The sequence below is a fragment of the Sciurus vulgaris genome (genome assembly GCF_902686455.1).
Source record: "Sciurus vulgaris genome assembly, chromosome: 1".
Taxonomy (NCBI): Eukaryota; Metazoa; Chordata; class Mammalia; order Rodentia; family Sciuridae; genus Sciurus; species Sciurus vulgaris.
Window position 1 is genome coordinate 209,547,305 of NC_136461.1, and position 15,048 is coordinate 209,562,352.

Genomic DNA, 15,048 nt, shown 5'->3' on the forward strand with positions numbered 1-15,048 from the left:
CAGGCAGGAGCTACCGTGGCGTGATGGCAGCTGAGGAAAGGAAGGAAGACCATGAGGACGTGCTGGGGAAGAAGAGCTGGAGGAGAGGAAAGGACTTGCTCTGGAAACTGGTGGCTGTGGCATGTACGCAGGGGCCTGAGACAGGCCTGGGACAGAGGGAATCAGACACGTCCTCCAGCATGTGCGAATTTAAAAGGGGGCACGCACACGGCGCTCTGCAGGGGAGGTTTTCTGTCCAGTGTGGCAGGAGGCCATGGTGATTTTGTGCATCTGCACACACAGAACGGCCCGGTGCACCTGGAGAGGAGCGGGCAGCAGAAGAGTGCTGTGCCAGCCTGCTTCCTGCCTGATGCCACCCTCCAGGCAGTGTGCTAACCGGACACATGAGTCCCACAGTTCCATTCCAGCAGTGTCCCTTCAAGTACAGGCCCATGCGGAACATGTGGGGGTGGTGCGAGGAGGTAAAGAAAGCTGAAGAAGGTGACCAGCTGAATCCACTCCCGGGGTGGCTGTCTCGGGGCCTACTGCGGGCACAGACCACAAAGCCATCTCTTCAGTGACAAGGCCATAATCCTGCTCAGTTTCAGCACGTGGAGTCGGGTCACTGGCACTTACTGAGAAGAAGTGAGCTCCACCTGAGCAACAGTCTCAGTCTGGCCGGCGGTCCTTGGCAGAACTGCCCTCTCAAAATGGCAGCACGGCCACCACATGCAGGTGTGCCCTGAAGAGGCAGACTTGGAAGGACGGGTGGCAGCTGCTGAGGACAGGTGGGTAGCACTGCCACCAGCAGTTTTCACCACGAGTGAAAACAGCCAATAAATTGGCTCAGAAAATGCCTTTTCCTGAAGCAGCACTCTGCCTGCTTTCCAAAGGGCTGCAGGGGGTCCTCCCCTTCTGCGCAGGGCATGCATCTCTGCCGTGTCCATGGTCAAGATCAGCGCCCAGGCCAAGGGGCCCCAGGCAAGCCCCATCAGCCCCTCATCTAACCTCCAAAATGGTCGTCAAGGAGCACTAGGGTAAGTATCCAAGGGCAGGTGCCCGGGTGGTCTGCCAAGGGAGAGTCAGCATGGCACGGGAGGCTGCTCACAGCCTCATGGGGAGCCGGGCAGCAAGCTGTGGGGCAAGGGCGGGCTAGAGTCCAGGCACGGGAGGAACCTCCCTGCAGGTGGAGCAGTCGCTGGCTCCAGGCACGTCACACAGCCATAAATACCGGGGCAGGGGAGGGGACTGAGAGAGAGACAGCAGGTTGGACATCAGGGAGCCAGGGGACAGAACAGGCAACTGAGTGAGACACAGCAGGCTGGAGAGGAGGCAGGCAGGGTGTGGTGAAGCCTGCAGGCCTCAGCGAGGTGCCAGATTTCAGCACAGGAGCCAGGCGAAGCCAGGAACGGCCCTACCTGAGGGCAGGATATCATCTCACAGTGTGAAGGAAAAGTGTGAGGGCTGAAGGGGAGGCTCCTGCTGAAGAGAGGGCACCCCAACCGGAGCTAAACGAGGGTCCCCAGGACAGGCCCCAGGCTTCAGCAGGCATCCCGAGTGCAGAGAGGACAGCACGGAAGACTCACTACCAGGGCTGGGGCCTCTCGCTGAGCTTGAGAAAAGAGAGGCAGGGGCCTGCAGGAAGCACCACGGACTCTGCTGGCTGCCAACCCAAGGGCCATCCCCAGCCGGCACACGCATGGCAAAGCAGGAGACGTGCCCGACTTCTCTGGCTTGGCAGGATGTGCTCAAGGACCATCCGCGTCACAACGAGCATCAGCGCTCGCGTGTGGAGACGCGGGAACAAACCCGCGCATCCTCGAATGTGCGTTAGCTGGGTGGCTCTGCACTGGTGTGTGCCCTGTTTCTCAACAGGTGAGAGAACCACTTGAGTGAGCTCTTCGGTCTCCCACGGGCTCGGGTCACAACTCTGCTCCGCAGGCTCCAGAGGCTTCACCCGCGCCCGCTGTCAGACACCGACGGGTGCCGGGGCACAGAGAAGCCAGGGAACGAGGGTGTGCAAAACGTGCTGTAAGTCACTCGGCCATTATTTCGTTTCTTCTCCCACTAATGTGTCCAGACACCTGGTGGAATCTCCAGCCGAGGAGGACAAGGGCTGGGCAGCCCTGACCCTGACATCATGCCTGTGTCTGCCCACCCCTGCAGTCAGCTTGGGGAGGAGGCCAGCAAAGTTCATGTTCCCTGGGCCCTCGAGTACCACAGGAAACCCAGTGAGGGGCACGCTACGGGAGCAGGCCTCTGTGCCACTGCACTGAGCCATGCCCCAGCACTGCCTCTGAGCTGCAGGTTCATGGCAAGGCAGTGGGCAGACCTGGGGAGGCAGAAATGGCACATGCCAAATCAGCAGCTGCCTGACCACGGATCACTGCCCAGAGACGACCTCCCAGGTGCCGCCCTGCCCTTCCTGGACCTTCCTTTCTTCCGGCTCCCACTCAGCATGCCATCATTAAGGCTAGCGCTGGAACTCAAATCCTAAGTCAGCCATATTGGGCAGCAGTACACATGTCTACTCGCCCTCTGGAATCATCCTGCTGTTCCCTTTCTCTTAGGGTCCTTTTATAGTACCTGGCTTGAAAGAACCACCACACTCTGACTGAAGAGCCACTTCCAAGTCCCAGGAAGAGCCTCACCATCTCAAGACATCTGCAAGCACCTGCTGCGTGTCACCTCTACCCTTCATACGACACGGCACGCAGACCCAAACCTGGGCTGGGGGAGTTTCACTTCCCAGAGTTCCCTGCAAAAAGAAGCCAGCAGACTTCCTCCACATCCCCATAAGGGCAGCCCAAGCAGACACATGGAATTCCACCTGCACCCAAGAGCAGAAGCACGGAGGCACCAAGGGACCATCCCAAGGACAGAATTCTCTGAAATAAGGCAGGCCCTCCACGGATGGGGGTGGCTCTGAGGGCAGCAGAGCCCTGGCAACAAGAGAGGAGCGCTGCCACCACAAGACGCCTGCAGGACAGTGCAGTGTGCAGGGAGGCTGCAGGGAGGGAGCACCACTGTGCCTGGAGCACCGTCTGGAACGTAGCAGCCAGAGCAGGAGAGCCGCAAGGGGCACAGGGAGGCCAGAGAGGGTGTAGCCGTAGTCATTGAAACCCGAGGCCCCCCCACAAAGGGAGCAGGGATTCAGGAAACCCTTGCCTCATAGGCAGGCCAGGATGGCATACACAGCCCATGAGGTTTAAGAGGATGACAGCTTCGTAAATCCACTACCGCAATGCCGGGGAGGCCCTGCACCTGCACAGGTGGGCAGGAAATCTGCACAAACATGGCCCTGTACAGTGAAACCTAGGCAGCTGCACTTCCAAAGAAAATGCCATGAGTCCTCGAGTCCGAACTTCTTCCTGGCAAACAGGACCGAAGCCCTGGGAGCTCAGAGCCTGGTAGTGTGAAGAGCGGCCTCCTGACCTGTCTGGAAGCGCACTCTGCACATATCAGAGGCACACACACAGGGAGGGACAGGCGAGGAGCCCCTGGGGGCTGCCTGCACGGCTAGCAGCCAGCAGGGGCACGTCTTTGGTCTCTCCTCTATGCTGTTCTCCATTCCAGCTCCCTTTCAGTGCAGGCATGTTTAGAAATGTTGATTATCCAGCCTGCAAGGGGTGCCCCGAGCTCTTCAGGGGAAAGGCCCAAGCACCCACCACTAGAATAAATCAAAATCCCATCATTAAAAATAACACCGCCACACAGGAGTTTCCACATCCCACTTGTCCAAATGAGAAAATGGAGACCCAGGAAGGCTCTAGTTACTGACCTGAGGGCCCGCTGATCAAAGGTGAGGGGCAGAGAGGCCCTCCCAGTCCTCCTGCCCTCTGTCCTTCTTCAGAGACTCCAATTAACCAAGGACATCACCCTGAGCCTCTCGGCAGACGGTATTTTGTCCAGCAATATCAAACGCCCAGGCTCTCCTCTCCGTAAACGACATGCCTTTAAATCTCTAATCAGTAAGACCTCCAGCAAGCCGTGTGACACTATCAGCATTTATGGGCAAACAGACCTTTCTGTCACCTAAAAACATACAGCCAGGACCCCATCCTTCACTCCAGAGTCAAGGAAGGCAGCCCACAGGAAAAAGACTAAACACGCACACTGGTTCCACTCTCTGTGTCCTCACTGGGAGTTAGCCACCCCCAAAAGACAACCGCAGAAAGGAGGACACTGCTGTCCTGGTGACTGCCCTTCCCAGAGCTGCCTGTGTGGCACTCAAAGAGCCTCCAGGGCCCCACCCAGGTCCAGGTGCAGACAAAGCGTCTCCCCACGCTACCTCTGGGAACACAGGAAAAGAAGGATCCCACGTGATTCAAACTCGAGGCTTTCATTTTATGCTCCAGCACTTCTAGTAGATCTCAAAGGAATAGAGAAAAAAAAAAAAAAGAAAAAAAGCTATTTTCAGGATTCCATTGAGACACACATCAAGAAGAGATGGCAGCATACAGCACGGTGACCCCAGGACTCTGGCCACAGGTGCAATACTGCCCTGACCACCTGAGGGAGACAAGGAGTCAGCCCAGACCCTGACCCTGAGTTCACTGTATTTCAACTGGCCTTAATGAGACCGTAGGCAACTACAGACATGCTATTTCAACTGTATTCTGTTCAAATATTTCACATGCATAGACCAGTAAAGCCTTCAACATGACCTATTATAAGACGCCTGGTTACCCATACACATGGCCCTTTTTGAAAGATCACAGAATAGGTTTAGAGACAAAGAAATCTTAAAATATAAACAGGATGAGAAAACAAGAGGAGGAAATCATCACAATTCTGAGGCCCAGCAGGATTCGCACACGTGCTCACTGGAGGTTTCCTCTGAGTCCCAGCAAACACACACCTCCACTCACAGGCACAGGCCTCCTGTGGACAGCCGGTGACGCCACCCATGGAGGGAAGCTGGCGAGCACCCGGCAGGCGCCTGCTCTGCTCTTCCTGTGGCCTCCCACGCGCAGGTGGACCATGAGCGAGGGAGGTGACGCTGCCAAGCTAAGCCAGGACAAAGGGCCATGTGTCTGGAGTGCAGAAGGTCAGGTTCATAGCTGACACACAGCATGGAGCGCATCGTTCCACTGAAGGACCCCACTCCACACCTGGCCACTTAACAACACCACACACTGCCAAGGCCCCGTGACCGCAGACCCCAATCCTTGAGAAACGCCATATCCACAGAAACAGATGCTTCTGGAGCAGACGCAGGCCCTGGGCAGCACGTAGACCTAGCCACATAAGAACAGAGCAAGACATACTACCAAAAGTGCTATACAGATTTAATGCAATTCCAATTAAAATCCCAATGACGTACCTTACAGAAATAGGGCAAGCAATCATGAAATTCATCTGGAAGAATAAGAAACCCAGAATAGCTAAAGCAATCCTTAGCAGGAAGAATGAAACAGGGGGTATTGCAATACCAGAACTTCAACTGTACTACAAAGCAATAGTAACAAAAACAGCATGGTATTGGCACCAAAATAGACAGGTAGATCAATGGTACAGAATAGAGGACACGGACACAAACCCTAATAAATACAATTTTCTCATACTAGACAAAGGTGCCAAAAATATGCAATGGAGAAAAGATAGCCTCTTCAACAAATGGTGCTGGGAAAACTGGAAATCCATATGCAACAGAATGAAACCAAACCCATATCTCTCACCCTGCACAAAACTCAACTCACAATGGATCAAGGACCTTGAAATCAGACCAGAGACCCTACATCTTATAGAAGAAAAAGTAAGTCCAAATCTTCACCTTGTTGGCTTAGGATCAGACTTCCTTAACAGGACTCCCATAGCACAAGAAATAAAAGCAAGAATCAACAACTGGGATAGATTCAAACTAAAAAGCTTTCTCTCATCAAAGGAAACTATCAGCAATGCGAAGAGAGAGCCTACAGAGTGGGAGAATATCTTTGCCTCTCATACTTCAGATAGAGCACTAATTTCCAGAATATATAAAGAACTCAAAAAACTCTACACCAAGAATACAAATAATCCAATCAACAAATGGGCTAAGGAAATGAACAGACACTTCACAGAAGAAGATGTACAAGCAATCAACAGATATACGAAAAAATGTTCAACATCTCTAGTAATAAGAGAAATGCAAATCAAAACCGCCCTAAGATTCCATCTCACCCCAATTAGAATGGCGATTATAAAGAATACAAGCAACAATAGGTGTTGGAGAGGATGTGGGGAAAAAGGTACACTCATACATTGCTGGTGGGGCTGCAAATTAGTGCAGCCACTCTGGAAAGCAGTGTGGAGATTCCTTAGAAAACTTGGAATGGACCTACCATTTGACCCAGCTATCCCACTCCTCGGCCTATACCCAAAGGACTTAAAATCAGCACACTACAGAGATACAGCCACATCAATGTTCATAGCTGCTCAATTCACAATAGCCAGACTATGGAACCAACCCAGATGCCCTTCAATTGATGAATGGATAAAGAAACTGTGGTATATATATACAATGGAATATTACTCAGCTATAAAGAATAATAAAATTATGGCATTTGCAGGCAAATGGATGAAATTGGAGAATATCATGTTAAGTGAGATAAGCCAATCTCAAAAATCCAAAAGAGGAATGATCTCACTGATAAGCGGATGATGACACTTAATGGGGGATGGGAGGGGGGCAAGAATGGAGGAAGGAGGGACTGAATAGAGGGAAAAGAGAGGTGGGAGGGGTGGGGGGGGAAGGAAAAAAATAATGGAATGAATCAAACATCATTACTCTATGTAAATTTATGAATATGCAAATGGTATGCTGTTACTCCATGTACAAACAGAAACAATATGTATCCCATTTGTTTACAATAAAATAAATTAAAAAAAAAAAAAAAAAGAACAGAGCAAGAGAACAAAGAAGAGCTTTCCTGGCCTGCCTGCAGTCAGGCCAGGAGGGGTCCTCACTCAGAGGTGAAGGACCCAACGAGGAAGGAAGGCGTGTGCTGCTGAGGAGAGAGGCTCATGGGCTGCAGGGCAGGCCCATGGTGTCAGCGGCACAGGAAGGACGCGGGTACATGAGACCATACACATCTCAAAGTGACAAGGGGACAGTACCAAGAGAGAGCAAAGCCTCAGCCAAGGGAGAGGGCCAGGTCTTCAGGTCAGAGAGGGCAGGAATCCTGTGCTGCCTCTTCGGGTTGCTGGGTCTCGGGTGGGGTCATGAAATCTGGAGCAGGGAGAGCGAAGAGGCGACGATGCAAGCAGGGACCCCACTGCCCATGAGCAGCCGCGCCTCGTGGCAGGAGCCAGGATCCAGACCCTACAGAGTCCCGGGAACCAGATGCTCCCGGAGGCAGCGTCCACGTGTCCTTGCTGCTGGGCAGCTGGACCTGCCAGAATAGGGAAACCAAGTGGTAACTCAAACACAACACCAAGGGAAATGAAAATCAACCAGGCAGGCACACAGGAGTTGAGCTGTTGTCCGGAAAGCCACCGTCCCAGCAGTGAGTCCCCCAGGTCACCAGAAGTCCTAAGTAAAAACAACAGCTACCCCACACCACGAGGGAGGCACGTGACCACAGTGAGTGGTGAGCACTTTAAGAACACTGGAGATGGAGGGGGCAGGTGGAGGAAGGAGAGATCATTCAGGGTAGAAAAGGCTATGGAAGTTGCTGCAGCGGATGGTCATCTTCAGATGAGGCCAGAGTCCAGCAGGGCCAAGACGAGGGCTCCACAACTGAGGGGCACAGCAGAAGGAGCACGTGGTGCTGCCCAGACGGCGCTTCAGGTGGGAGGGACTTGGACTAATGTGCCTGGCCACTTCAACCCGCAACCGGGATTCTCAACCCCTCTGCTACATGTGCTGTGGTTTCATGAAACAGCTACAACTGAAACCCCCCTCTCACTTCAAGAAAGCGAGGCTGAGGAGGCAGGAGCCTCCCCTTCTGTGCAGGGCACATCCTTTCTGAGGGCAATGCCATACAGTGCCCAAAGTGGGCCCTGTCTGCAGGGACTGGCACATCCAGGCCCCACAACCGCCCTGGCAGACACGCTCCCTGAGGCCCCCGGGGCTGGAGAAGACTGCTTCAATTCCAGGACAGGGACGCTCAAGGGGAAGCAGTGGGTGGGGAGACAGGAAAATGGACAAGGGCGCACAGAGCTTGGCAAAGCCTGGGCAGGCCTCTCAAGCTCCCGACAGCAGCAGTGACCACACAGCACTGCAGTAGACAACGGCACTGCTCAGTCACAACTCAGGGCGAGGGTGGGGGTGTCCAGCGGGAGAGCAGCGCCCCTCCAGAAGCTGGCCTCCCAGGTCACAGCCCCCCAGGGAGCCGCGTGCACACGTGCCCAGGAAGGGCATGAAGACACAGACCCTCACGGATCTTGCTGTGGGGCCATCACAGCGGCAGAGGTCCATGGGTCAGCTGAGGCCACCCCTTAGCTGCTGGAGAGGATGACACCCACCTACAACCAACAGCTGGCCAGTGAGGGAGCAAGAGGCCTGGGTCAGCAGCGCAGGCCACCCCAGCCCTCAGCTCTCAACAGGCACCTGAGCAAGACCAGCCTCCCTTCCTCTCCACCTCAGAGGGTGCTGGTCCCAGGAGTCCTTCCTCATAAGCTCCCTGCATATGACCTCACAGCAGAAGACACTTCCCTGAAAATCCAGCCGGCACCCTACGGGGACACGGAGGAGTGGGGGAGGCAGATGGGGAAGCCGCTGGGATCCTCCTCTGGCGCTGACTTTGAAGCACCTAGGGGCACCGGGGAGACATGCCACAGTCGCGAAATGAACAGATCACAACTGAACCGCAAAGCGCAGACGGCCCAGGAGCAGTGTGGGAAGAGGGACGGGAGGAGGCCCGCCGTGGAGGGTGGGCAAAGACCCACTCATCCCACAAGAGCAGCACGGGCAACCTCACGTTTGCTGGAAACAAGGACAGAAGATCCCCTGGAAGGAGCAGCATCCAGAGGCACACGGACTAGGCCTCTGGCTGTTCCACTTCCCACCAAGGGAGGCCACAGGGGCCACAGGGTGAAACTCCCTGAGCGTCCCTGGGAGCTGAGCCCTCCCCTCACAGGTGCCACACTGCAGCACTCACGCCTGACACAAGGTGGGTGGCAGAAGGGAGCCCAAACAGGAGGAGAGGAGGTGGCTGAGGGCAGAGGGAAGGAGGCAGAGCGCAGAGCCCTGAGAGGTGTGGGAGCGAGGCGGAGCACCGGGGTCCTGGGCAGGGCAGGAGGACAGACCAAGGACAGGGGCGGCTGGAGCCCACCCAGCAGCACCACACCACTAACCCAAACCCGGCGTCCAGGACCTCCCTTCACGCGGCCACACCCGCTGCCTGGGAAAGAATCAGTCCACGCTGGCTCACCCTGGTCCGACAGGAAGTCCAGCATGGTCTGCAGGAGGAAGGACAGGTGCCTCACGGACAGCGCAGGGTTCCCCATCCTCCGGGAGGCATAGACCAGCTCGTGAAGCAGACGCATCTGGACGGCAGCCCAGCCTCTGTGCGTGCCTGCAGCAAAGACCAAACACGCAACACGTGTGAAGCCTGGCAGAGGTGGCGAGACCTCAACTCTCCCATCAAAGGGTCACCGCACATACTCCCCCACGCCCACCAATCCTGGAGAAGAACCCTAAAGGGCCCATTTTCCACACATGAAAATGTCTCATATTCTCTCCACACAGAGACACAATTTCAAAAGTATCTCTGAGATAACTCTAATAAACTTACAATAAAACACTTCTCAATGGCATTGAGTTACAGACGTATTTTCTCCAAAAAAGTTATATTTTATTCATTCATCTTATGTGGTGCTGAGGATCGAACCCAGTGCCTCTACTTGTGAGAGGCAAGCATTCTACCACTGAGCCATGATCCCAACCCAAAACAATGATATTTTGATGGGCTTTCATTATCAATAACCAAGGATATTAAGTTAAAAAGCTAGTATTTCTCTGAAGTGTAAGAAAAATACAGAAAAGTGGAGAAACTGGACAAAGAGGCTGTCGAGGAGTTTTTATGGCTGCTCCCTTCCAAGTGAGCTCAGCGCGCTTCAAACTGCAGGCAGGAAATGTGGCACACGGCCAGCAGTGCAGCTCCTCGAGCCCAGAATCTGAGAGTCATTTACTCCATTTCTCTTTGCGAACCTAAATATCCACCCCTAAAACACTTCACGGAGAAGATAAGGCAACAGGAGTCTGCACCGTGCCCAGGGCTCAGGGGTTTGGGGATATGATTTCAGACCCAAGCCTCAGACACAGCAGGGCTGATTTGAAGGCATCCCTGCCTCAAGGCTGCCGTCCACCTGCTGGGATCCATTCCCCACTGGATGCTTGATGGTAGCCCCTGTGGCCTCCACTGCAGCAGTCTCCCTTGAGCAGGTGGGCAGAGCCACTTACAGAGACTACAATACAGACTGCAGCATGCCCTCTGCACCAGAAGATGCTGATTTTGAAACATCTGGATGGGGACCAGGGAATCTGTGTTCTTAAGTCTCTCACTCTAACCCTGACAATCAACCAGATGAGTGGCAATCACTGCTCCCACTGATCTAAAACTTAGCCATGAAAAACACACGCAGGTGCATTCAACTCAGACAAAGCCAGCATTCACTGACCATCTTCAGCAGCTCACAATAGCAGGTCAGTTAACAGGTGTCTACCGAGAGCCTAATACAAGGCAGGCATGGCAAGAGAGTGGGAGGGGACACAGGACCAGGGAAGGGAGCACGCTGGTGGATGCCAGGTGGACACAAGAACAACAGCAGCAGGTAAGTGTGTAACATCAGCTAGGGTAGGTGTCAAGGAGGGGACGTCCGAGGTGCGGCCTCCATAAGAAGGTGGCAACATGAAGCTGTAAGCACACAGCACAGCAGGTTCCAAGGGCAGTGAGTCACCTGAAGAGCTCCAGCAGCAACCCACAAGCTCTTAATAAACACCCGCTGGTCAGCATGGACAGCATCATGGGGCCAGGAACACACACAGCAGCATACAAGGCGCTCTCTGACTCCAGCTGTGCCCAGGTGGACGCCAACTGAGCACGCTTCACCAAGAATGAACCCTGCACCTCCCCAGCTCCACCAGGGTATGGCTGGGTAGGACCCTGCCCAGGATCGGAGCCCCTGCGTTTGAACGGCGGCAGCGCACTACCCAAGCAGGCTGCAGTGGACCAGGCACTCCCTCAGGGCTCTGCATGGGCCAGCTCGACCACAGGAGGAGGCTCCTTCTCATGCCCTGACCTCCGGGCCTCACCTGCAACATTTCAGACTCCTCCCAAAGGGTTCCTCCACTCACGGCCCCTCCTGGCCTCTTCTCCTACACCCTGGCCACCTGCTAGGGCACAAGCCTTGGCCCAATGCAGGCGAGCTGTGGACCATGCATTTGTCTCTTCGGTGGGCCTTCCTCAGCTTAGGAACCAGGGGTGAGTCTCACCCAGGCACAGCTGGCGCTCAGCAAGCACAGGGTCAAGATGGAAACCTGGGGCTGGGATTGTGGCTCAGTGGTAGAACACTTGCTTAGCATGTATGAGGCACTGGGTTTGATTCTCAGCACCACATATAAATAAATGAATTAAAGATCCAACAACAACTAAAAATATATTAAAAAAAAAAAAAAAAAAAACCCTGAGGCAAGAAAGGCCTGCAAACTCAAGGATTTGAGGCTGAAACATGATGTTGCTAGGATTGACTAGAAATACTCCGACAGAAAGTGAATAAGGAGAAGTGAGGATAGAGATACAGCCCAGCGCTAAGATCCTGACACAAGTCTAACCCGCTGGGGGCCCACAGCACTGCTGTCTGCTCTGGGAATGTTTGCAGCGCCTAATGATGATGCATGTGCTGGACTCTGACGACCTGACTGGACCCACACCCCTCGGCACGTCCCCAAGTACAGATGTCTTCCAGAAGCCTCCTGGGTAACATGGTAGCACTGAGAACAGAAGGAAGGGAATGAGGCACGTCCTGTAGTGCCCACTGTCAAAAGCTGGGGCCATCGCACACCGAGAGTTGAAATTTTAAAAAGAATCAGGCAATTAGTGTCGTGACTGACCTAGCCATGCCTCAAAAAGACCCAATTCCAGCCAATTTCAACACCAAGATTTTCTCACAAGGAACGGGTAAATATCATGGTGCTGATCTTGTGAAAGCAGATGATCATGCAGTTCCTACCACAGGTAACTGTAAGTAAGACCGAGTGTGAATTTTCTCAGCAGTAGATAGTGTGCAAGTGGTGATCTCTTGGTGGCTCGAAGAGCTCCTCTGACAAAGCACAGGATTCTTTTTTCTCAAGACAGATTGGCAGCATGTGACGGACTCAGTGACAAAGTTCTCTTGCAATCGAAAGCCCACTGGCTTGGGGTTTACTGCATGCGTGGATGGCGGTCACTTAGCAGATCCACTTTGCTTCAGCAGCCTCTTTCAGAGGAGCTCCTGGCGGAATCCAACCTCACAGGGGAAAAGGCTGAGCAGGAGGCACTGCCCAACCTTCAGGGGTGGGGCCCTGGATGCGGGATGCCACAACCCCAGGAAGCGCTCAACTAGAGAGACAGGTGCTGCTACAGGATGGGGAACGCCAGCAGGTCGCCTGTTCTTCCCAGGCGCGGGGTTCTGGTGGAGCTCCAGGGCACCACTGGAGACAGGGTTTAAAGTGGTTTTTATTTTTAATTAAAAATACAGCCAGCTGACATTTACCATTTTTCCTTTATTTGATCTCACTCCCTTGCCCTCCTTCCCTGATCTCTTTCATGAAATGATTGCAAATGTCCCCTCCTGAAATGAGACCAAGTAAAATGTTCCAAATCACTTGGAAGCACGCTTGCTCGTCTTGTTTTTCAAAAGAAACATGCTTCATTCACAGGACCTACCAATGAAGAGCAAGAAACACTGCCTCGCTGAGTGGCCACAGACGCCGCGGCTGCTCCTGGCCTGACCTGCAGGACAGGCACCCACCCACACGCCAGGGCCACAGTGCACAGAGGGCCCAGCAGGGGCGTGGAGTGATCACCCCACGCGTCCCTTAATCACACGTAAAACCGCGTGAGCGCCCTGCGGGAGCACCACAGCATTCAGTGAGAAGTGAGAGGAGTGCATCAGGCAGAAGGGCCGCAGAAGGCCTCTCTCAAGAAACGAGGAAGAAGTCAGACAGCAGCGTAGGGAGGAGACCCCTGAAGGAGAGAAGAGCTGCTGGAAGACTGAAGACTGGCTCATTTTTAGGCGTGACAGAAACTGGTCTCAGTAGGGAAAGGAAAATGAAGACAACTCGGGAGCAACTTTCATAAAGCACAGGTGGCGTGCTTCACCCTGAAGCTAGCCTGGGGTTACATCAAAGAATACCAAAAAAAAGTAACAGAGAGCAATTCCACTTCACTTTCCTGAAGTGTCTCAGAAGGATGCCAAATGGGGATTCCATTCACAGCACAAGGAACCCTCCTAAAATACCCTTCCCTGCCGGGCACAGTGCACACACCCATAATCCCAGCAGCTCAGCAGGCTGAGGCAGGAGGATCACGAGCTGGAGGATAGACTCAGCAACTTAGGGAGGCCCTCAGCAATCCAGCAAGGCCCTGAGCAACAGCAGGGGATGTGGCTCAATGGTTAAGCACCCCTGGGTTCAATCCCCAGCATCAAAAAAAAAGTATACTTCCCTGTCTCCCTTTAAAGTGGCAGAGTGCGACTGCCCTGAAGCTCTCTCCCCTCTCCCCATACCACCCAGTCCCATCGGGTTCCTCAGGAACACAGCAAAGCTGAGTTTCAACTCTCCCTACTCGCTCTTCTCTTCCACCTGTTAACTCTTAGCCTTTTGAATGTAAATCCTACATGGTTCCAGGGCTTGTCCAGTGATTTCTGCCCTGAACTCCAATCAACACCACCAGGAGCCAGGGAGGAGGCCCCACCAGTGACACCTGCTTCTGCTTGGGTGGCGCCAGAAGAAGATGCACCCTGACTCGGTGTGTTTTCTTTTGCCTCTTCACTGGCCTTGGAAGATCTGGAAAGAGCACCTGGCTAGTCCCAAACCTGCAGAGCACTGTCCTAAGTTGCTCGTGAGCACTGCTGACCCGACCCGTGATGACCTCCCTCTGGCTCAATAAGCTTCCCCACTTCACAGACTCAGGACACCTGGTGACTTGGCCATGGTCACACAGCAGGGGGCCACTGTTTCAACCTCAGAGACAGCACTTCACCTTACCAAGCCTCCATCTCCTGGTGCAGCACGTGGGACTCACAGGTTCCGCTCCCTGAGCAGTGAGAAACGTGCGACACCGCTCACTGAGAGGCCACGGCATCCAAGTGGACAGAAACCCCACAGCCTCGCGAGGTGTGTGGGGCAATAGGCCCGCCCAGCAGTGCCCAGCAGTGAGGCCCAGGACTCTTGCACGGGCCAGACGGCAGGCAGCAGCTCCGCCCAGCACGGCAGCTCCCTGGTACATCCCTGCACGTACCAGGAAACTGCCATGAGAATGTGAACAATCACCTTTTGTGAACAACCGTTTTTGTAATGTCCAATAAGGGCAATTTTTTTAATAAATAAAAATATCCCCAACTTCAAGACTGACTACAAAGCTAGAGCAATCAAGGCCAAGTGGTTTTGGTGTGAGAACAGACAAAAAGATCCACAGAACAGAATAGAGAATTTGGAAACAGACCCACAAAGCACCATCAGCAAGTCTTTGACACAGGCACAAAGGCGACACAGACCAGGGCCCCCCCATGACGGATGGGCTGCAGCAGCAGGACATCTGGCAGCTCGGCCACAATCGACACAGACCTCGAACTCTGCACAAATACCAGGAGCACACAGGTGCACAACTATAAACCCTAGATGCCAACACAGAAGTGGGTGTGACTCTTGGGATACAATGACTTTCACACTCACCAAAGCCACCGTCCACAGAAGAGAGAACCAGTACCCAGAAGTCATTAAAACTGAAGACCTCTGCTCTGTGAACAACACAACCAAGGGAACGAGAGGACAACATGCAGACTGGCAGAAAACATCTGCAGAAGACGTCAGATAGAGATGGTCACTCGAACCACACCATGCACTCCCGAAATGAACAAAACAACCTGATTTTAAAATGGGCA

General features: G+C 53.8%; 1 protein-coding gene across 1 annotated transcript in view; it reads right to left on the reverse strand.

The window, feature by feature from the left end:
* The window catches only part of TRAPPC9 (trafficking protein particle complex subunit 9), a 568,317-nt gene that overhangs the window by 494,243 nt on the left and 59,026 nt on the right, over window positions 1-15,048 (reverse strand). Inside the window, exon 10 of the mRNA XM_079106933.1 lies at window positions 9,336-9,479. Coding sequence (XP_078963059.1) covers window positions 9,336-9,479 — 144 coding nt within the window. The remainder of the gene's footprint in view (window positions 1-9,335; window positions 9,480-15,048) is intronic.